The 22,306-nt window shown below is 38.3% G+C and overlaps 1 protein-coding gene and 1 long non-coding RNA gene across 2 annotated transcripts; both read right to left on the bottom strand.

Annotated features, from left to right (window-relative positions):
- Positions 1 to 1,400: 1,400 nt before the first annotated feature.
- LOC131786895 (tetratricopeptide repeat protein 28-like) lies at positions 1,401 to 22,306 on the bottom strand. Its single transcript, XM_066158965.1, has 6 exons — positions 22,107 to 22,306; positions 18,611 to 18,762; positions 17,663 to 17,824; positions 17,325 to 17,402; positions 5,243 to 5,310; positions 1,401 to 4,526 (listed from the first exon to the last, which is right to left on the bottom strand). Exons 2-6 carry the CDS (start codon positions 18,705 to 18,707, stop codon positions 1,590 to 1,592), a joined length of 3,342 nt encoding a protein of 1,113 aa, XP_066015062.1. The 5' UTR covers positions 18,708 to 18,762; positions 22,107 to 22,306; the 3' UTR covers positions 1,401 to 1,589.
- LOC136277232 (uncharacterized) lies at positions 5,992 to 11,253 on the bottom strand. Its single transcript, XR_010715794.1, has 2 exons — positions 10,980 to 11,253; positions 5,992 to 7,234 (listed from the first exon to the last, which is right to left on the bottom strand). It is a non-coding gene; the product is annotated as an uncharacterized lncRNA (long non-coding RNA).

Here is a 22,306-nt window from a genome sequence, read left to right as displayed (position 1 = left end):
GCTAGTTTTTAAAATCCTACGTTACATCATATTCAACCATGTGCAAGGTTAACTATTACATTTTATATCAGCATATACCAATGGTAGTTATGAAAATCTGTCAAAAATTAACATTGATTTGACAAAAATTTCTTTTAAAACAGCTGTGATACAGTATACCTTAAACTTTTGACCACATAACGGGTTCTAATTACAAAGCGTGCTCTGAATACCTAAGTATAAATTCTTAAATCTAAGAAAGATATCATCAGACATCTCCAAATTATACTAAGGTAAATTTAAAGCCATGAAAAAAATTTGAACAGGAAATTTTCAAAAAAAGGCAAGTTTTATCCTGAAGCCCTGAACCTTTTTAACTACGGCCTAGATTTACATTTATTCATGAACATTTTCACCAAAATAATTCCCATTGAGGACTACATGGCTTACTTCAAGTGTTTCCCTAATTTATTGGCGTAAATATTTTCCTAATGAAAACAACAAATTCCATGTCACATACATTAAATGTCACAGCAATGGAAACTTTACTTAAAGTAAACTCTGTTTCCCGATTTCCTTGTTTAGATTACATGGACAATTTATCTCTGTTGTCGTTCTCTAAAACAAACTGACGAGTGTTTGATAAATGGACTAAAATTGATCAAACTCGTTTGATTGAAAGCAGGCCGTTGTAGCCAGCTCTTTGACTTGTTGTAGGCCTTTTTCCTGAGAAATTTCAATTTTTGTTTCAACATTTGTAAGAGTCATATTAGAAAAGTCAAGCGGGCGGAAAACAATTGTAGGCCGGGCCCACGGGACTAGAGGCTGGCCACACCCCTGAGAGTAGGTCTTATGTCTCTAACATATGGTCAGTAAATTCAACAACATCATCTCTGATGATTACTTCTTCAAATTAAGCTTAGAATGGCAATCTTGGCACTGATGGAATTAGATTTCATTAAAATGGATTGGAAAAAAGTTATTTTATAAAAGTTATAATCAATTCTTTGTAAAGATAATTGCAAATTGCATCAAAGTAATTTATGACGTAGAAAAACCATTAAGATCAATTCACATATGGCTGCGAAGTTTGCAAATCACATTTTTGAAATTAAAATTTCACCACCTTTTGCAAATGACAAACTGTTTCTTTGCTTATCAAAAGCTTAGAGTTTCAATGTAATTAAAACCTGGTGGACAAGCTCCTGGTTGTGTACAAGAAAAGAAACCTTTAAATTATTTTACACATAACTGATTGCAATAAAGGAATAGATCTGAGTGTCATTTTGGCGAAACGAAAACCTCGTAGTCGTTTTCAACAACTTCAGGCATTAAGAGCAGAAGCCTTGTTGCATCTTGTTCTCTTCGGAAGCATCTAAATTTGTAAAGGTAAAAAAATAGCAATTTCACTGAACAAAATATACTGAAATAGTCTGTTTTATTTCTTCACCAAGGTAAAGTCACACATCTCAAGTTCCATTTAACAAAAAAGGGAAAAGTAATGAAAAATAGCCAAAAAGCGCCAAAATGGAGAAGCATTTAAACCTTCCAAGTTCCTGCGTCATTCATTTGAGATGAAATAAAAAGTTTTCATTTATGTGATTTCATATTCAAATTAAATTTTCTCTTTCCTTTGCCAAGAAGTCCAGAGTGACGTCATCTCCAATCAGCAAAAAGGGCGCCCAGTATTTGATGTCGCGGAACGTGTCTGATTCTCTGAGGCTTTTCATGGCCAGGTTCAGTGACTCGCTTGCTGGTTTACCTCCTGCAAGTTGTTGATAAAAGTGTTTCATGAACTCAAGAGTAGCCTCGTCATCAATCGCCCACAGGGACACCACAATAGATCGAGCACCAGCCCCCATAAAAGCGCGTGCAATGCCAACCACACCTTCAGCCTTGATCTCGCCCCGGCCGCTGTGGCAGCAACTAAGCACAACAAGTTTGGCCCGAAGTTGAGCATTCAACACATCTCCAATTGTTAAAATGTAATCCTCCTCCGTTGGCACAGTAGACATTCGGTGTGGGTCAGGTGTAAGAGCAATTTCGCCAGTTTCCATACATCCGTGTGCCGCAAAGTGAACTAGGGAAACGGAACTGAGTCTTTTCAACACCTCTTGTTTCGTGGCCTGACTGCCAATGATTGGTGTGATATTCAGAATTTTTCCGATCATTTCTACTTCTTCTTTAGCAGACGGAAGCTGCTTGAGGAGTTTCTCTCCCTCGCTGTTAGTAACCTCGGATACCCACGGATCTCCTACAAGTAACGCACCGCTGCTTTTGTGATAATCATCTGGGCAATCAGCAATGAGTCTAAGACTTTCTAACGATGGAGCGACTCGGATTGTGAACGATTCACACAGGTATTTAGAATTACTATCCTTCAATGCAGCGTAAGGAGCGATCCACAGGGGTCCATCAGGAATAATGAGTAGCTCATCCCCTTCAATCAAGTCAGCCACCGGCTTCATAACGATATCATACAAAGTGCTCAAGCATCCGTCTTGTTGGATGTGAGGTTGAGGCTTGGCTTCTTTGGTTTTCTCATCCACTTTTGAACGGCCCTCCCTCAAAGCATCTAAAGATCGATTCTCGCATCTCACATTAGAACGAACACCAAGTTGTGTATAGACACCGAGCATGAACGACTCAAAGAACAGGCTAGATCCACTATTCTCTGAAACAAAACCTTTGAGTTTACATTGTCTTAAGTGAACTTGTTTTCCTTCAGACACAACCCAAAGATTGACGTTAGCTTTGTCCACTGCCTGAAAGACAGTGTTGGATGGAACGTTTTTTAAAACTGCGCAATCTTCATCTTCTCCCTTGTGGTGACTTGTTCCACCACAAAAACTGGATTCCATGAGGTCGGTCAGAGCTTGAGCTCGTCCTTTCTCAGCAACAAATAAGGCTTCATCTACATTACCTTGTTCTACGAGAACTCTCCACAAACCCGTATACGCCTTTTGATGCTGATTTCGAAAATTAACTTTCCACTCATCTTTAGATATTAGAAGTGCTCTCAAGGAATTGAATAAGTTTATGCTAGCTTGATAATATTCAACGGCTTTTGGCAGTCTACCTTGTAACTCAAAAAGCAATCCTAATGAAGAGTAGGTAATTGCCTCCCAGGATTTGTCTCCTAATTCTTGAGCTATTATAAGATGTAGGTTGTGGTACTCTATGGCTTTTTCGAAATCACCCAGACTGTCATAAGCATTGCCAAGATTGCCATAAGCAGCACCCTCCCCATGCTTGTCTCCTACTTCTTTAGCTATTTTAAAATGTAGGTGGTGGTACTCTATGGCTTTTTTGAAATCACCCAGACTGCCATGAGCAATGCCAAGATTGCCATAAGCGTTACCCTCCCCACGCTTGTCTTCTACTTCTCTAGCGATTTTAAGATTTAGGTTGTGGTACTCTATGGCTTTTTTGAAATCACCCAGACGGTGATAAGCATTGCCAAGATTGCCATAAGCGTTACCCTCCCCACGCTTGTCTCCTACTTCTTTAGCTATTTTAAGATGTAGGTTGTGGTACTCTATGCCTTTTTTGAAATCACCCAGACGGTGATAAGAATTGCCAAGATTGCCATAAGCGTTACCCTCCCCATGCTTGTTTCCTACTTCTTTAGCTATTTTAAGATGTAGGTTGTAGTTGTCTATGGCTTTTTTGAAATCACCCAGAATAAGATAAGGATTGCCAAGATTGCCATAAACACGACCCTCCCCATGCTTGTCTCCTACTTCTTTAGCTATTTTAAGATGTAGGTTGTGGTACTCTATGGCTTTTTTGAAATCACCCAGACTGTGATAAGCATTGCCAAGATTGCCATAAGCAGCACCCTCCCCATGCTTGTCTCCTACTTCTTTAGCTATTTTAAGATGTAGGTTGTGGTACTCTATGGCTTTTTTGAAATCACCCAGACTAAAATAAGCATTGCCAAGATTGCCATAAGCAGCACCCTCCCCACGCTTGTCTCCTACTTCTCTAGCGATTTTAAGAATTAGGTTGTGGTACTTTATGGCTTTTTTGAAATCACCCAGACGGTGATAAGCATTGCCAAGATTGCCATAAGCAACACCCTCCCCATGCTTGTCTCCTACTTCTTTAGCTATTTTAAGATGTAGGTTGTGGTACTCTATGGCTTTTTTGAAATCACCCAGACTAAAATAAGCATTGCCAAGATTGCCATAAGCACCACCCTCCCCATGCTTGTCTCCTACCTCTTTAGCTATTTTAAGATGTAGGTTGTGGTACTCTATGGCTTTTTTGAAATCACCCAGACTAAAATAAGCATTGCCAAGACTGCCATAAGCGTTACCCTCCCCATGCTTGTCTCCTACTTCCTTAGCTTGTTTAAGATATAGGTTGAGGTACTCTATGGCTTCTTCTCCCTGATTATGGAGATCTATGACGTTCTTGACACCACCTGAACTTGCACTACCGTGGTCATGACTAATAGGATCTTTTTCCTCCATGGACTTATCTCCCTCTTCACTGACAGACTGAAGTCTTAATGACGACAAGATCCCATTGTTTTTGTCAATCTTTTTTATGTTAAGGGTTAAAAATGTGGAAAAAACAAAAATACATAAAATAAATGCATATCTTTAAAATTTTTATTTGTCCATAGGAAAGCACAACGAAAGTTTCTGAGTCTCTAAGTAGAGGCAAAAGGTCGAAGGCAGAAAATCTGCATAAGATATGTAAACATTAAAGAGCTTTTTGTTCTGGCTTGTTTTAGAGAGATCATCTACCCAAGTATTATGTATAAACTGGATGAATATTAGTCTTCTAACCCTTTAACTCCCGTGAGTGACCAAAAGAGAATTTCTCCTTACAATAACAATACAATATCAATCAGATAAGTGTTGAGAGTAAAAAAAAATATATCAATTTAAAAATAGTTAGTTGATGCAATACTGAATTCTCTGTACTAACATTACAAGAATTGTATTGTTGACTGTAAGGATAATTTCAAATTTGGTCTGGGAAATTAAAGGGTTATTTAAACTAATGTACCAGTTATTGGCATGGATAGTAGAACTAAGTCAAATTGGCTAAAAGGAGTAATTTCATTAATAAGTCATGAGGTAATAACTTCTCCTATGTTTTTAATCACACACACTTAAAGTGTATGAGCTGACAAGTTCCCATCATAATTAATACCCTTCTTTGTATTTTCTTCCTTGAAAGTATATGAGCTGGAAACTTTTTTCCATTATACCCACGGTTAGAAATGAAAGATTCCTTCAAAGGATACAGCTAGTCCCTTATCACACCAAGTGATTGCTTCTTCAAATCTCTTCAATTCAATACAAGCAGCGGCTCCTGTAGGCAACAACACAAAGAAGCATACTGTTACTGTAGCTCAATTCTGAGAAAAGAACCTGAAACCATTGAAATCATCACAGACCAGAAGAAAAAAAAAAGGCAAAACAAAACAATACAAAAAAACTAAACGGAAAAGAATAAACAGGCCCTATTAGGTTTCAGTTAGATTTATTTAGCTTTACAGACAACTGAAACTTCTAAGAACACTTAAATTGGGATCAACAACTCCCACAAAAACACTAAAAGTTAGGTAAGTCCTGATCCTTCTTTTTAAAACAGCTGGATAGTGACTTAAGAGCGCGTCCACGAGAGCACCGGGTAGTCGCGCTACATGCCATCTCACCGATTTCAATGAAACTTTGTCAGTTTAAAGGGTCTACCCCAAAACTAAAAAATAGGTACCCAATGGGTACTTGTGTCTGCTGTAGTGGAATGGAATCTGCTGTAGGCGCCTATTTTTTTGAATACTGTTAAACTGGCTAGAAACATCTCCCGAAAGGCAGTGCTATGGAATGCTCAAGGCATCACAAAGATGGGGAACTGAAGTGGTGAATGTCCAATGCTCCAGTTGGAGGTAAGGGATCATCAATATCAATCATCAATATCATGGTGGTGATTACATCTTCATCACTGTTTAAATAACTTTTATTGTGTTATGGTACTGCAAAGAATCTAACATTAAAGTGAACGTTTCTTTTATTTTGTAGCAGAATATTTAAATCAAAGAATTGAAATACAACAGCCAATAGTTTTTAACAAAATTGAATAGTATCAGAAGTCTTTGTAACACAAGACAACTGTAATGCAAACGCAGTAGCAGTTTTGCAAAGCAAGAAAAAGTCTCTGGTTGTAATAATTCCTAAGAAATCATTATGTTTTTCATTTAATGGTAATATGCAATCAATTTGGAACAAAACATAGGTAAAACAAAGTTAGTATATTTACATTGTTGTGTTCAAGTAACCAATAGGTGAATATACTTTTAAAAGTATTTTGAAGTGTTTGTCTTTTAATTGAAATGAAATGTATCAGAAATGTAACGCAACAGAAATATTATCCCAAAAAAAGCAGCACGTGTACTTGTAAATAATGTTTATCAGTCAGAGAAACAATCATTTCACTTAAAACCAGTGTCTACAAAATGTTTGTTGCAAACTGTAACAAAACAGGTATTATTAACGTTTGGTATTCAGTAGTAATTTCCACTGATGTGTGACAGGAAATTGTTCATTTTATTCAGATTTGCACTGACTCCACTATTTTTGTTTGTTGTTGAATGTTATGCTGGTTATAGTTGGTAACTCTAGAAGAAAGGTAGTTATGGTTTCTTCAGTGATCGGAAGAGTGCTCTTTCCTTGTGACGCTAGCATATCATGCAGGATGTCGTTGAACAGGGTCACTGTGATCTTCGATTCTTTAATTTGTACCAGTAGTTGTCCATAACATTGTTGAATGGTGGACTTCATATTCTGCTTGAGCCCACAAGTTGAACAGGTTAGTATGGGAGACATCTCTATTACCAGCTTTTTGTTACAGTTGCAGCAGGCTTGATATACCGTGACACTTCACACTCCAAGTATTTCTGCTGCTGCTGTTGTATTGGTAAAGTTCTGAGGTAGCTCAGCAGGATTAATGAGATCCACAGAATTGTTCCCAAAGTGTCACCTTAATGGCTCCATGTGGGTCCACAAGATAGGCAAACAACTTTTTTTTTTCACCATACTCTGTCTTCACTTTTTTTGTTGATGACATCTGAATAAGTTTGGCTTTGATGATGTTTACTTCCGGAGATGCAGACTCCTCTTACTAAGCCATCGGTGGTTTGTATGGACATGTCAAAGTAAGATGTCTTGCTACTTTTTTTAGTTGGAGACACATTGTGTAAGAAACCAACAATCTCTTCTTTTTGTTCTTCCATTGACTGCAAGTGAAAAAGAACCTTTTGAGTTTGTTTCATAGCAATATAATGTATTTCAAAATTTCTAATAACATAGGGAGCACTGCATCAAAGGTCCATCAGGAATAATGAGTAGCTCATCCCCTTCAATCAAGTCAGCCACCGGCTTCATAACGATATCATACAAAGTGCTCAAGCATCCGTCTTGTTGGATGTGAGGTTGAGGCTTGGCTTTCTTTGGTTTTCTCATCCACTTTTGAACGGCCCTCCCTCAAAGCATCTAAAGATCGATTCTCGCATCTCACATTAGAACGAACACCAAGTTGTGTATAGACACCGAGCATGAACGACTCAAAGGACAGGCTAGATCCACTATTCTCTGAAACAAAACCTTTGAGTTTACTTTGTCTTAACTGAACTTGTTTTCCTTCGGACACAACCCAAAGATTGACGTTAGCTTTGTCCACTGCCTGAAAGACAGTGTTTGATGGAACGTTTTTTAAAACTGCAATCTTCATCTCTCCTTGTGGTGACTTGTTCCACCACAAAAACTGGATTCCATGAGGTCGGTCAGAGCTTGAGCTCGTCCTTTCTCAGCAACAAATAAGGCTTCATCTACATTACCTTGTTCTACGAGAACTCTCCACAAACCCGTATACGCCACTTGATGCTGATTTCGAAAATTAACTTTCCACTCATCTTTAGATATTAGAAGTACTCTCAAGGAATTGAATAAGTTTATGAGCTTGGTAATGTTCAACGGCGGCTTTTGGCAGTGCAGTCCACCTTGCAACTCAAAAACCCCATCCTGAAAAAACAGTAGGCCATTGCCTCCAGCACACCCTTGTTTGTCTCCTACTTCTTTAGCTATTTTAAGATGTAGGTTGTGGTACTCTATGGCTTTTTTGAAATCACCCCAGACGGTGATAAGCATTGCCAAGATTGCCATTGCCATGCTTGTCTCCTTGCCATAAGATGTAGGTTTTGGTACCCTCCCCATGCTTGATTGCCTCGTTACCCTCCCCATGCTTGTCTCCTACTTCTTTAGCTATTTTAAGATGTAGGTTGTGGTACTCTATGGCTTTTTTGAAATCACCCAGACGTGATAAGCATTGCCAAGATTGCCATAAGCGTTACCCTCCCCATGCTTGTCTCCTACTTCTTTAGCTATTTTAAGATGTAGGTTGTGGTACTCTATGGCTTTTTTGAAATCACCCAGACGGTGATAAGCATTGCCAAGATTGCCATAAGCGTTACCCCTCCCCATGCTTGTCTCCTACTTCTTTAGCTATTTTAAGATGTAGGTTTGGTACTCTATGGCTTTTTTGAAATCACCCAGACTGTAAAATAAGCATTGCCAAGATTGCCATAAGCGTTACCCTCCCCATGCTTGTCTCCTACTTCTTTAGCTATTTTAAGATGTAGGTTGTGGTACTCTATGGCTTTTTTGAAATCACCCAGACGGTGATAAGCATTGCCAAGATTGCCATAAGCGTTACCCCACCCTCCCCATGCTTGTCTCCTACTTCTTTAGCTATTTTAAGATGTAGGTTGTGGTACTCTATGGCTTTTTTGAAATCACCCAGACTGTAATAAGCATTGCCAAAGATTGCCATAGCGTTACCCTCCCCATGCTTGTCTCCTACTTCTTTAGCTATTTTAAGATGTAGGTTGTGGTACTCTATGGCTTTTTTGAAATCACCCAGACGGTGATAAGCATTGCCAAGATTGCCATAAGCGTTACCCTCCCCATGCTTGTCTCCTACTTCTTTAGCTATTTTAAGATGTAGGTTGTGGTACTCTATGGCTTTTTTTTTTGAAATCACCCAGACTAAATAAGCATTGCCAAGATTGCCATAAGCACCACCCTCCCCATGCTTGTCTCCTACTTCTTTAGCTATTTTAAGATGTAGGTTGTGGTACTCTATGGCTTTTTTTGAAATCACCCAGACGGCTAAAATAAGCATTGCCAAGATTGCCATAAGCGTTACCCTCCCCCCATGCTTGTCTCCTACTTCTTTAGCTATTTTAAGATGTAGGTTGTGGTACTCTATGGCTTTTTTGAAATCACCCAGACGGTGATAAGCATTGCCAAGATTGCCATAAGCGTTACCCTCCCCATGCTTGTCTCCTACTTCTTTTCTTTAGCTTTTTAAGATGTAGGTTGTGGTACTCTATGGCTTTTTTGAAATCACCCAGACTAAAATAAGCATTGCCAAGATTGCCATAAGCGTTACCCTCCCCATGCTTGTCTCCTACTTCTTTAGCTATTTTAAGATATAGGTTGTGGTACTCTATGGCTTTTTTGAAATCACCCAGACGGTGATTTAAGCGTTACCCTCCCCATGCTTGTCTCCTACTTCTTTAGCTTTTTTGATTACTATGGCTATGATTCTTTCTTTCCCATGATTAGCTATGATGCTTGACTTTTTCTTGACATCACCTGAACTTGCACTACCGTGGTCATGACTAATAGGATCTTTTTCCTCCATGGACTTATCTCCCACTTCACTATTTAACTATAACAACAAAATGCCAAAAAAAAAACTTACATAGGTGAATTATAATTTTTTATTTGTTTACTTATTCATTAGAAATCAATCAACAACAGCAGGAATAACACTAAATGAAGGTTGGGGAGTGCAGTATACTGCAAACTGTTTATTAGATGATACTAATACTGAAAATCAAAGTGAACAAGAAATAGAAAAGAGCAGTGGTTCCAATAAGCAAGATGGAAATGACAGTAATGATAATGATGATCAGTGGACTGAAGATGAAGCAGAAACACCTGCTGGTGTTACTGACACCATGTTGACCAACACACATTATTTTGAAGACAGTCTGCCTCAACGTATTTTAAATGTTGCACCAGGAGAGGGAAACAAACCCTTAAGTATATTCAGAGATCAATATTCTGAAGAGTTAGCATATCCTGGTATATTCCTTGGTCAAAGTCGACCACAAAATAAAGATAGACTAGCTAATGTTCATTATAGCGACATTTTTAAATCTGAACTAAGACGATCAGATAGGAGAGCTGCTATGTGTGTTGAAAATATATTCTTCAAAACAAAAAAGCTTCAAATGAAAATTCTCTTAGGAAAATCACAAGTTGCACTTAGGAAGTGCAAAGGAAATAGCAAATCTTCAAATGCTGGACAGTTGAAATGTGAAGGAGCAATTGAGCGCTTGATTTATCTTGATGAAGGATTCCAATTTTTGAAAGCATTGATACCTTACAACTGTATGCAAAGATCTGTTCATAGCGATGCTTAGATAGTAATTATCATGAAGAATACTAGTTCTAGGTTTCTCTCCTCTGTATAAAATCGCCACAGCTTTCGCACATGTTTGTCTAGTGATAGATGTTTTCATGTGTGTAGTGAAATACATGTATCTTCTGCCAAATCCATTTCGTAAACAGGGCATATTATATCCCGCATTGGGCTTTGTAATCCCCAAGTGAAACTTAATAATTCCCTTAACGGGCTTTTCATTCCCCAAATGGAGCTCAATTGTTCCCCGAAGGGACTTTGCATTCCCCAAATGGGGCTCATAAAGCTTATTTTGCGTCCTGAGCACTTGCAAAATGGCGGGGCGGTGATCGTGTTGGCGCCGAGAAAGCTTCAGTCGATTTACAAATTCAAAGCATCTTTCAAAACCTTTCACTCGGCCGGAATGAAACCCAGTGCGAATGCTGTGGCAAAATGAGAAAACACCTTTTAAGAAATCCATTACAAATATGAAAAGCGAAAAGATCACTCACCTTGCAAGCAATAATACACCCTGGCTTGACGAACGAAATCAGGACGATACGACACAACCCAAACGTTTTTCGAAAGCACATAGTTTGACGGATTTGACTTTGTCCTTTTCTCAGATTTGATTGGTTCCGAGTCTTCCCGGAAATCGGTAGTTTGCCACGACCTCTTTCCTTTGTCCTTTCCTCGTATCCGATTGGATAGATTATTCCCCTGAGGAACGAAGTTTGCACCCGAAAGTATTACAGGCCGAAAGTATTACAGGCCGAAAGTATTACCCCTCCGTGCATACTTCATGTATCTCATCACTAAATGGAATCCGCAGTGAAACGTCAAGAGTAAATCCGAGATCTTGTCGTATATGAAGTAGCTGGTCGCGCGTTTTACAGCTTATCTAAGTGTCTGCATGCATTATAAATGCAGCAGACACAAAAAAACAGACTGGTTTCTGTTTTGGTTTTTTCCGGGTGGATATAGACCACCCGCCCGGTTTTGCTTGGTTTTCACCAGGGAAATCGCTTCAAATAGGTAAAATGTATGAAGCTTGAACTGCGATGGTATTTAACCGATTACTTTGAGAATTTGCACACATATTTTTACATCCTTAGTTAATGGCCGCCGCGAGTATCAGTCAGTTTGATTGACGGCTTGTCAATGAACAGAGGCAAATATACGACTTTGGTTTTAGACTTTTCGATTCATCTGAATATTTTACAACTTTGAGGTCAAATATCTCCCGTTTCCAGAAAGCTACAACACTAATCTTAATTACCCTTTATAACCCATCATTTCATCTCTGAAAATCATCAAAAAAATCTTTGGGCACTACCGTATTTTTGTCTTGGATGCCTTTTAAAATCTGCGACTGTGACAAGTTTCTCTCAACTACACCTGTCACGCAATTCTTGCTCTAGGCGGTCACTTGACAAAATAAACCTACATTTTTTAGCTCTTTATACAAGTTGATTGGTCAAGAAAGGTGAAAACTGTGAAAAACTTTCGAGATTTTTTGTAGGAATGGAAAATTTCACGTTTAGAGAGGTGCATGTTGACGGAAGATCAATGGGAAGATCGTAGCGTTTCTTTCTTCAGTCGTTTATTACTTTGAAGATTTGCTAAAATCAGGACATAGGGCTCTTGTACAGAACAAAAAATTCATTAGACTATACTTTGATCGTCTATTATCATTATCGCACAGTTTACGATAAGGAAACTGTAACAGGAGAGGAGATTTTAAAGTCACATGTCGCCTGCTTGTTGACGTAAAAGTTCCCGAGTGTAACAACTTCGGCTTTTCCATAGCGCGACTGACGGGAAACTCTGCCCTCGTCATTTGTTAGGAAATATCAATAGCCCCATGAATTCATTAACTACGCCATGTTTCCAGAAAATAAGACTGGAAAATGTTTTTTCCACTTTCCACCATCAAGAAATTCCACGTATAGGAATACTATTTGTAGGGTCACTGCGTGACCTTTTATGAGAAGTAAAAATTGTTCATCTTTTTTTTTCAAGAAGGCACTTCTAGAAAGTTCCTAATCCTTCTGTTATCTTATTTTACTGTTTTTTGAATGCAAATATCATCTGCATTTGCTATTATTTTCGCTGATTGTCATGGCCTTTCCTGCGTGCATGTGCGAGCTAGTTCATATACAGGACTCTTTCGAGTTTCCCTGGCTGGTGTCGGGCTTATGTGTGTAGGTCTGGTTCAAAAGATATCTGCACGCTGCAACACGGGTTCCTATGTTTTCTCCTTTTTCTTTATTTGTATTTTCATTCTCTTGCTTGCATTATCACACATTTATGTTTTTTTATTCCCTCAGCACGTTCCCTCAGATTTGGAATTAGGCCATGAAAAGTCAATATTGACCAGAACTGAAATCCTCTTCTATCACTATTTGTTTCAGAGAACCCCCCTCATTTGTGACTTTATTTCTCAAGAAAATGTGTTTTTATTTGCTATTTATTTCCATTAGAACATGAAACTAGGTTCTGATAAGTTTTTTTGTCTCGTGACTCCCAAAAACCGTGTTTGCGACAACATCAATTGAGAAATCAAAGGCAATTACGCCTGAGAAATTCGCTTCTAGCCTTCTACCCTCAGAAGGCAACTCCATATAATGAAACGTTCTAAGACCTCTGTAAACTAGAGACATTAGGTGATGTTGAGGAGTGAAATATTTACACTAAATCTGTGACCCTTAAACGGATCACGTTCTCGTACATGTAACGTCCGGAAAATGTCACGCATGTATAACACCGTAGGCGCACCTGGCGTATTCTATCCACTGACTTCAGTACTAAAGAGACAACTTATTTACTATTTGTATATGAGCAAGTTTATTTACCCTACTTGAAAAAATCCTTGATGAAGTCTACTATTGTCAGACGAAACGCGTGGGAGATAAATACAAGTTTTTACTTTCTCAGTTCGTGCAGTGATGCTCACTAGTTTGTTCCGTCAAAAATGCTTTTAATGTGAAGTCACGTCGACCTCGACAGAAAAACTAAGCTCACCCTGTCATAATCAATGGTTTGATACCGTAAGTACCAATTTAGGTACATCATCGGGCTTTGATGACAATGATGAAAAAAATGTGCGTTTCCTCACGCTCGCCACGTTTATTCTTTGGAAAATTTTTTTACTGGAGGGCGATGTCGCTTAGCTTGGCGCGTCTTGACTCTGGCCGACGAAAATTATCCAGGTGAACTCCATGAAAATCTAGTCAAATGTTTAAAAACTTTGTCTACCCTTGATTTGCACGCAGAAAAAAATGCAAATCCCGAACGGTATTTCAAAACACTTTACTCATTAGTCAATTTATGAACTGTTTCATAGCAGCCCGAGGAAAAAGAAAAATTGAAACAACCGGCGTATCGGTTAAGTGAATTCCAATTTTTTCAACAAGGAGTTGGTAAGTTCATTTTTCCTAGTAAATTTAAGTGGGGGTCATTTTTTTGTGACAGCCGATCAAAGATAGACATCTCTGAAACGTCTCTGAAACTCTTTTTAAAAAGAGCGTACACTTCCGGTAATATTTTCCTCCTTCTCGCAACAGCGCAACAGACATTGTTAATCCTATGTAGTGTAGTTGTATCAGTTGTATTACGTCTTCATAGTGATGCCATATAAGAAATCGAGTGTCTAAAAAGCCCTCAATTCAACCTAACACTCGAATTGATAAAGTCAAGATGGTGCAGTTGTCTTGTTCATTTGCAACTAACTGTAGAACAAAATGTTACTTTTTCTCGCACTGGCCAGGGACGGCAACAGCTCATACCTCTAAATTCGTGGGTATACAGCTTAAAAAAAAAAAAAACATTTAAGAGACGTCGATGTATCCCAAACATGCGTTTCGTCCGAGATGGAGCTTATTCTAGCGCGTATTGGCTTATTTGGAGATTACGAAGGCCGCGATTTCACGATGTACCTCAAATATCGTGCACAACTTGGTGTGAGATTCAGACCTTCGGGTTCGTAAATGCTAGTATCCTCCTCATAAAAATCGGAGACATAAAGTGAGAGAGAGATGAATCTGCAGATGGCAGAAGAAATCAAAGCTGGTGGCGAGTCTTTCTGGTGGCGGCAAGGTGACTGTAAACCTAAATAGAACGCGTACTGTAGCTGCTATCTTAGAGTCGACAATGAATAAGGAAGAAGGGCAAGAAGAGCGCTTATCTGAACATTAGTTTTCCTAACTGGTGATTTGTGACTGAGATGAACTTTATATCATATGATTGCTAGGGATACGCAGGTATTGTAGAGGCGCTCACATAGATAGAGGTGGGCGATCCTCCCTCTGACTTAAGAACTGCGACAAGTTTATAGCGCAGACCAACTGGCACAGTTTGAAGCACCTCAGGGTCTCACTAGGCTCATCACATTAGAAATTTTCAGCAAACTAGTCGTGGAAGCACGTGCTTATCAGCAACGTGCACAGATTTCTGAACGCGGGTCATCGCGAGAACTATACCCAATCCGTCATAGACGGAACAAGAAAGCCAGATATTCTTGCTAAAAGAAGGATGTATCCTGACAAAGACAAACAGAGAAGCCGAGAAAAAAATTCCGCCTAGGATAAGATCAAGAGGAAATGGACTAAGACCGGCTTGCCATTCTATAGGGGATGGCTACATTTCAGGTCGGACCTCAGGTAAAAATTCTGACGAACAACCCCTAACTAGCCAAGAGGACTTTGGATGGGCTCATTGGAAAACACAAAAAACAGCTACCTTTTCTCAGAAAGCAGACAATTATCTCCTAGACGTGTGCTGGACAAGGGAGGAAACTAGTGAGGCAACCGCCGCTAATGTGATTTCCCAAATATCGAGTTTAAGAGACGACACCAGCCAGAAATGTTGTCTAAGACTGACCGGTTGATACAGCAGCAAATCGCTCGATACTTCAGCCGGTTTTCTGCCGTAACAAAAATTGGTTTATTGATGAGGTCCCCCTCTATGATTAAGGCCGATGCCAATGATCTAGCTTCAGAATTCGAAACTGACCGAACAAGGCAGAAGATAAGGAGAGACCTTGCAAAATTTAGACGAAGACTGCAGGAGAGGGTAAAGCTGCTATTAAGCTAAAAAAAAAAGACATTTACATCTCACTTTTCTCTGATATTTATTGTCTTTGCTCACGAAAACAACTGGCTATGTCTTGGGATTTCATCAAGGTAAATTTGCAAGAAGGCTACTCGTCAAATTACCGCTGGCTCAGATCCTTATTTAAAAATTTTACAAGTCACGCAATTAAACGCCGGCAACACTCGATCTAGAGAGATGTAGATTTATGTGTAGTAATAGAATGCTTGAAAAAAATATGCAGATATTTTTACGATCGAAGCAGGCAAATAATCAGAGAGATCTGCAGATTATTCTGAAATTGTTATCTAGCAGACAGCATGAACAACGCGCTTGAATAATTCCTACTAAGAGTCTTCGCCGGGTCACACGACAGATGTTAGTTTAGCGGAGTTCTGCATTGAAATGTTCTATGGCGGTAAGTGACAACGACAACACTATTTTAATTTTATTTTCGGGATAGAGGCACAGTTTTTATTCCGATAGAACTATTGATATTTGCTCTCGAGCGAGAGCGCAGAATTTCTCGTCTGTAAAAGCCGAAGTTGTAGCACACTGGAACAATTAGTAATATCAACCAACACGCAACATGTGACTTTAAAATCTCCTAAAATGAGCAATGATGATGATTAACAATCATATTATAGACTAATGAATGTTTTGTGCCGTACAAAAGCCATATCTGCTAATTTTAGCAAATCTTCAAAGTAATAAACGACTGAAGAAAGAAACGCTACGATTTTCTCATTGATTTTTCGTTTACATGCATCTCTCTAAACGTCAAATTTTCCATTCCTACAAATTACCTCGAAAGTTTTTCACATTTTTCACCTTTCTTGATCAATCATCTTGTATAAAGAGCTAAAAAATGTAGGTTTATTTTGTCAAGTGACCGCCTAGAGCAAGAATTGCGTGACAGGTGTAGTTGAGAGAAACTTGTCACAGTCGCAGATTTTAAAAGGCATCCAAGACAAAAATACGGTAGTGCCCAAAGATTTTTTTGATGATTTTCAGAGATGAAATGATGGGTTATAAAGGGGAATTAGGATTAGTGTTGTAGCTTTCTGGAAACGGGAGATATTTGACCTCAAAGTTGTCAAATATTTGGATGAATCGAAAAGTCTAAAACTAAAGTCGTATATTTGCCTCTTTTGATTGACAAGCCATCGATCAAACTGACTGATGCTCGCAGCAGACATTAACTAAGGATGTAAAAATATGTGTGCAAATCCTCAAAGTAATCGGTTAGAGACCATCGCCGTGAGAGCTTCATACATTTTACCTATTTGAAGCGATTTCCTTGGTGAAAACCAAGAAAAACCGGAGGTGGTCTTTCCCCCCTGGAAGAACCAAAACAGAAACCAGTTTGTCTCTTTGAGTTTTAGGGTAGACCCTTTAAACTGCCAAAGTTTCATTGAAATCGGTGAGATGGCTTGGAGCACGACTGCCCGGTGCTCTCGTGGACACGCTCTTAACATATCTGACACCTGTGACTCATTGGACTTAAGGAACTAAAATATTCATGCTGAAATTTTACTTTGCATTCCACATTGAGTTCTTCATCCCGTTCAAAATAATATTCTTATCATGATTAATGGAAAGTAATGGCGTAGCAGTCAAGAGCTGGATTCAAATGTACATCAGGGTGGTCTCGACCTCTTAATTACAGTCAATCGAGACAAGATTGAACTCCATTTAACCTCATTTAACCTTAGAGTGTTGAGTTCTTTTGTTATTATTATTATAGCACAGCTAACATATCTAACCTCTCACATTTGCCTTAAGGAAAGTTGGATTTAACTCAATGGCTGCTTCTGCATCCCTTAGTGAATCCTGGTGATTTCCTGTTATTGAAATAAATATCTCTGATTAGCCATACATGTTGCAAACCAACTACCATTACTATAATTTTGGGAAAAACTTGTGATGCTTGTTGATATCTGGGGTAAGAGGTTACTTCTTTGTATATTTGAGAGGCCAAGATAAGATCTAAATTTTTCTGGGCATGTATTCAAAATTATCACCTTTTTCAGAAAACTACTACTGACAACTCAATAGCTTCAAAATAAAAAAAAAATGCATATTAAAGCTCTCATCATCTTACCAAGTTTAAAATGTGCAATAGCCCTGTTGTTGTGCAGTTTGGCCTTCAGTTCTTTCTCATTGCAGTTCATTTTAATTCCTTTGGTGTAAAAATGAATAGCATTGATGAAATCTCCTTTCTTGAAGGCCTCATTACCCTCATTTCTATAAACATCAGCTATGGCTGCAAAGAAAAAAGAAAAAATAATTTGTGTCAAAGTCTGTGATTGTAGTTAATAATTACCTGTGGTTGTAGTTAATTAGTGCATAAGCAGAGCTGCCAAGATCTGGAGATTTAAAATCTGCAGATTTTTCCTTTAGTGCCAGCTGCCACTTTTGTACCTGCCTGACTTGACCCATCCCCTGAAAAGCTTGGAGTAATACTGCTGAATCATTCACCAAGCTCATGAGAATAAAGGAAATGATCACCAACCTAAGAAGCATTGATCTTCAAATGAATTCTCTTTTTCAGTACCACAAGAAACATACAAAGAATAGTATGGAGAATATGGATACTGATGTTAGGGTGTCAAGGGTTAAACACCTCCATATTCAATGATATAAAACTTGCACTCTACTGGAAATTGATTACTTAGGGGAAGTTGAAACTTTCAATTTAATGTTGCATAATATAATGGAAAGATGATGATGATGATGATGATGATGATGGTACTTATGATGCAAACTTACAAAATGAATGTTATATGATGATCAAATAAAGTCTTTACTTATTATAACTTTGTGTACTTGCTTTGAACTTTGAGAAAAGAAAATAACAAATATGTCATGGATCCTCTCAGTCAATGAACAGCATATTTTAATCATAGAAGAGATTCATGACTGGCCAAATATCCTTTAAGGTGGTCATGCAGTGTATTAATATCATTCTCCACATCTGCTTACATTCTTGAAACTGGTGGAATAGAAAATGTTTTAACAGTGACTGAAGCCAAAGTTGAACCTAGCTTACCTCGTAAAGTGTCCTCATCAAAAACTGGAGCATTTTCTTTGTCAGGTAAGTCTTCATTTTCAGATGGAACCTTAATTGGACTTCTTTCTTTAGCCATAGCAACTGTAAGGGGATGCTTCTTTCAAAGAGTTACTGTTTTAAGTCATCCTGGCCTGAAAAAAAAGATGGTTGCCAATGGTAAAAAATTAGCTCAACATATTACCCAATTGTAAACTAAATATTTTTTTCCCTCCTGAGAATGGGAGGGATACATAGACACAAAATCACAAGCAATTAATATTAATAGCATATTTAAAGCAGTAAAAGAACAAAAGATATATATACTGAAGAAAACAAGCATTAATATTTAAATAAACAGTAATTCACCTCTCATTACAATAAATTTCAAGATTTACCAAAGACATTCCTATGCAATTGATTGAAGTAAATTGGGCAAAAATCAACATCTGTGTGTTTCAAGTTTATATAATTTGTAACAGTAGCAATTTAAATCATTTAAACTGAGAGGTGGTAGGTAGTTAGGTCACATCTGGATATGAAAAGTGGCCCGTCCAGGGCCTGAGCTTTACTTAATCCTGGTTTCCTTACATGAAGCAACTGGGAGTATTACTACCCAACCCTGGACAGGATGCAAGTCCATTCCACTGTCATCTCCCCCCCCCCCCCCCTTTCACCCCCCTTGCATTTTATCAGGTTTCCCTAACTAATTTTTGCTACCCATTTATACTCCTGGGTGGAGACAGACACTGTAAGAGTAAGGTGTTTTGCACAAGAACACAACACATTGACTGGAACCCAGACCTCTTGACCCTCAGTGCAGCACAGGCCAGGCTACAAATGCAGACGTCTTGACCGTGCGTCCACCTCACTAATCATAAGACCACCATGTCTCCGCAAGAGGAGAGAGTTTATGCTGAATCATTTCTCATAAGAAACAAATTTTACAACACCAAAGTAAAATTTTCTTATTTGATTTTTAAATAGGGATTACTGGTCAAAACTTATAAAAGATGTATTTCATTTATTCAATTTCCTACAGTTGAGCTGATGCCCATATTTGTATAGGTGATTGATAGTTCAACTGTTTCACTTTATCACAGGAAAAACTGTGAAATATTTATATTTATGCATGCTGATGTATGTTGAAATGGATTTCAATTCGGTACAGGTGCTGACATTTTTGCTTTATTAGTATATGTATATTTAACTAATTGTTTTTGCAGTTATTCTATATTTACATTGTCTTTGCACAAAATTGTAAGTGTATATTGCTTTTACAAAAACCACTACAAACTTCTATATAACCAGCTGACTGCCAGGGCTTTACAGAGGTATATTGGCCCAAGGTTGTAACAGTATAGGAATGACATGGTGCCAATATTCCCCAGTACCCCTCAAGAGAGCAAGGTAATTGTCATGCACCAATGTCACTTGGACTAAACTAGTTTACAATTAATTTACATATTTTATGAATTTCTGTATGGTGCAATGATGGTCTATGTGGCAAAATCCTGACCAAGTAAGAACCAATCAGAACTTTACATTTATCCCAAGACTACCTTGCCATACAACAACATAAATTATCAACAAACACATACTTGGATGCATGCAGCCTCATGCAGAACTAAACCAGTTTTGATAAAAGAAAAGTGATCGGAAACATTCAGTTGATATGATTATTGATTGATCGTATGCTGATTAGCAGATGACAAAAGGTAAAACTTCACTCAGACACTAATCAATCATTACCAGTTGATGAATTGGATTCCTAAAACTCGAATGCAGTTAATTGAAAGGACTCTTGCAGTAAATAACTAGCTGAATTTGAAGAAAAATCAACTTGTCTCGATATTTAACAAGGAAATCAGTATAACAGTACAGTTTGGAAGGACAATCTAAGCTGTCTATCGAAAAGAAAAAATCACTTTCAAACTACAGTATAAAATGATAAACATAAACACATGAAATACGCTGAAAATATTTATCGCTTTTTGATCAAATGCATCGTAAATACGGGAGCAAATTAAGTTGATACGTACATAAGCCCGACATGAAAGCTAGTGCCAAACACGATTGTGTACATTACAACTCCATAGCGGATTAAATGTGACTTTCTGAAATGGGTGACACCGCTGGATTTTTTACCTCGAAGGCTCGCTTTATTCCTTTGGGCATTGCTTTCGGTGGCTGCCGAAAACGTGTCGGTTTTATTCGTTTCGAAAAAGGTGAGATATTTTGGAAGAAGACCAAAGGAACTGCGGAAGGTACTTCAAAAGACTTGGACAATAGTGTAATTAAGCTACCTTGCCCGAACAGACTTGTGATCTTGTATCCTTTTGTTTACGTTGTCTTGAGATGAATGAACTCGAGATCGATTAACTGCAATCATTTGAATGGATTTAGTTTCTATTCACGGTGTATTTTTAGCCTTAATATGTTTTTAGGATTTAAGAGCGTCGCAAAAGATTTAAAAATGGATCTTGGACGAGTTGTTGTAATCACTGCGAAGGGCAAAAGCGAAAATAGTTTATCATTTCGAGCGCCGATCGTTTTGTTTTGATCCGAATGATTGCACTTGAATTAAACTACTTCTTTATTATGTAAATATTGCGTGTCATAAATAGTGCTCGTGTTCGCGCGCTGGCGGTTCATTCTTTCACAACTTTCGTCTTGTTCGAATGAACTTGTTGTGATCTGACCGTGTTGTTTATTGTCGCGATGGAGTTTTGTGTTGGCGATTCTGTCGAAAAGACATGTAAGCTGATAAGTGCTTGGGTTTGATCCGAGGTTGATGTATTTGACATGTTGCCCAACACACCGGAATGCGTAGCAATTATTAGACATCAATCAAGCAGATTCCCGGGAGAGTTTATTTCATCTGTTAACAAAAGAAAAATATCTCACCTACATCAAAGAAGTTGCGCTCTTCACGATCTTCGGAAGCATGCCGGCATGTCGGCAAACTCATCGGAATGAATAAGTAATGAGAAAGAACAATAACCTGAATATATGAATACTTAACAACCTCAATTTTTGAGGTTCACATTTAATCCGCTATGGAGTTTCGTTTACGTGTCATGCGGAGCATGTGACATGCTCCGCATGACACGTAAACGAAACTGAAAGTGTTGCGATCAAAAGGGCTTGCACTGAATCAAATCGATAATTTCGATATCCTTTGTAACTCTCCCGAATTACTTATTTTGTCCAAGGTAAATGCCAGGCATTGCTTGCGAATTTTTGTGAATTCGACAGCTGTAACTTGTTCAAACAAGCTTGTAGCTAACTCGAAGCGGCAATACAATTAATACACGCCAGAATAAAGTAAAAGTTGGCAATCGTCGTCACTTAACTGCAGGAACGTCTTTCATTGTCGGAAATCAGCGAAAGTTCGGAAAGATGAGGAACATTTGAAGGAGGAAATCTCAACTAAAAACATTTAAAATAAAAGTATTTACCTTACACTCAAAAATCTGATAAAACCATGCGTTCTTACCTCTGTCGCGGAAATGGACTATTGGACCACGTTTGACTATTTTACGACCTTCCTTCCTCAGTCCGTCATGAAAATGTTTCAAAGTCACTAAGACAGAGAGAGTACTAAGAAAGACTCGAAAGCTATGTCATAGAACGGAGAATCGCAACGGCGCGTTGTGAAAATGAAACAAAGAGTTCTTTGGCCCATAAGTCTGTGCA

Source organism: Pocillopora verrucosa, chromosome 12 (genome assembly GCF_036669915.1).
Source record: "Pocillopora verrucosa isolate sample1 chromosome 12, ASM3666991v2, whole genome shotgun sequence".
Taxonomy (NCBI): Eukaryota; Metazoa; Cnidaria; class Anthozoa; order Scleractinia; family Pocilloporidae; genus Pocillopora; species Pocillopora verrucosa.
The sequence above is the reverse complement of the archived record's forward strand: the minus strand, read 5'-3'. Positions and strand labels throughout refer to the sequence as shown.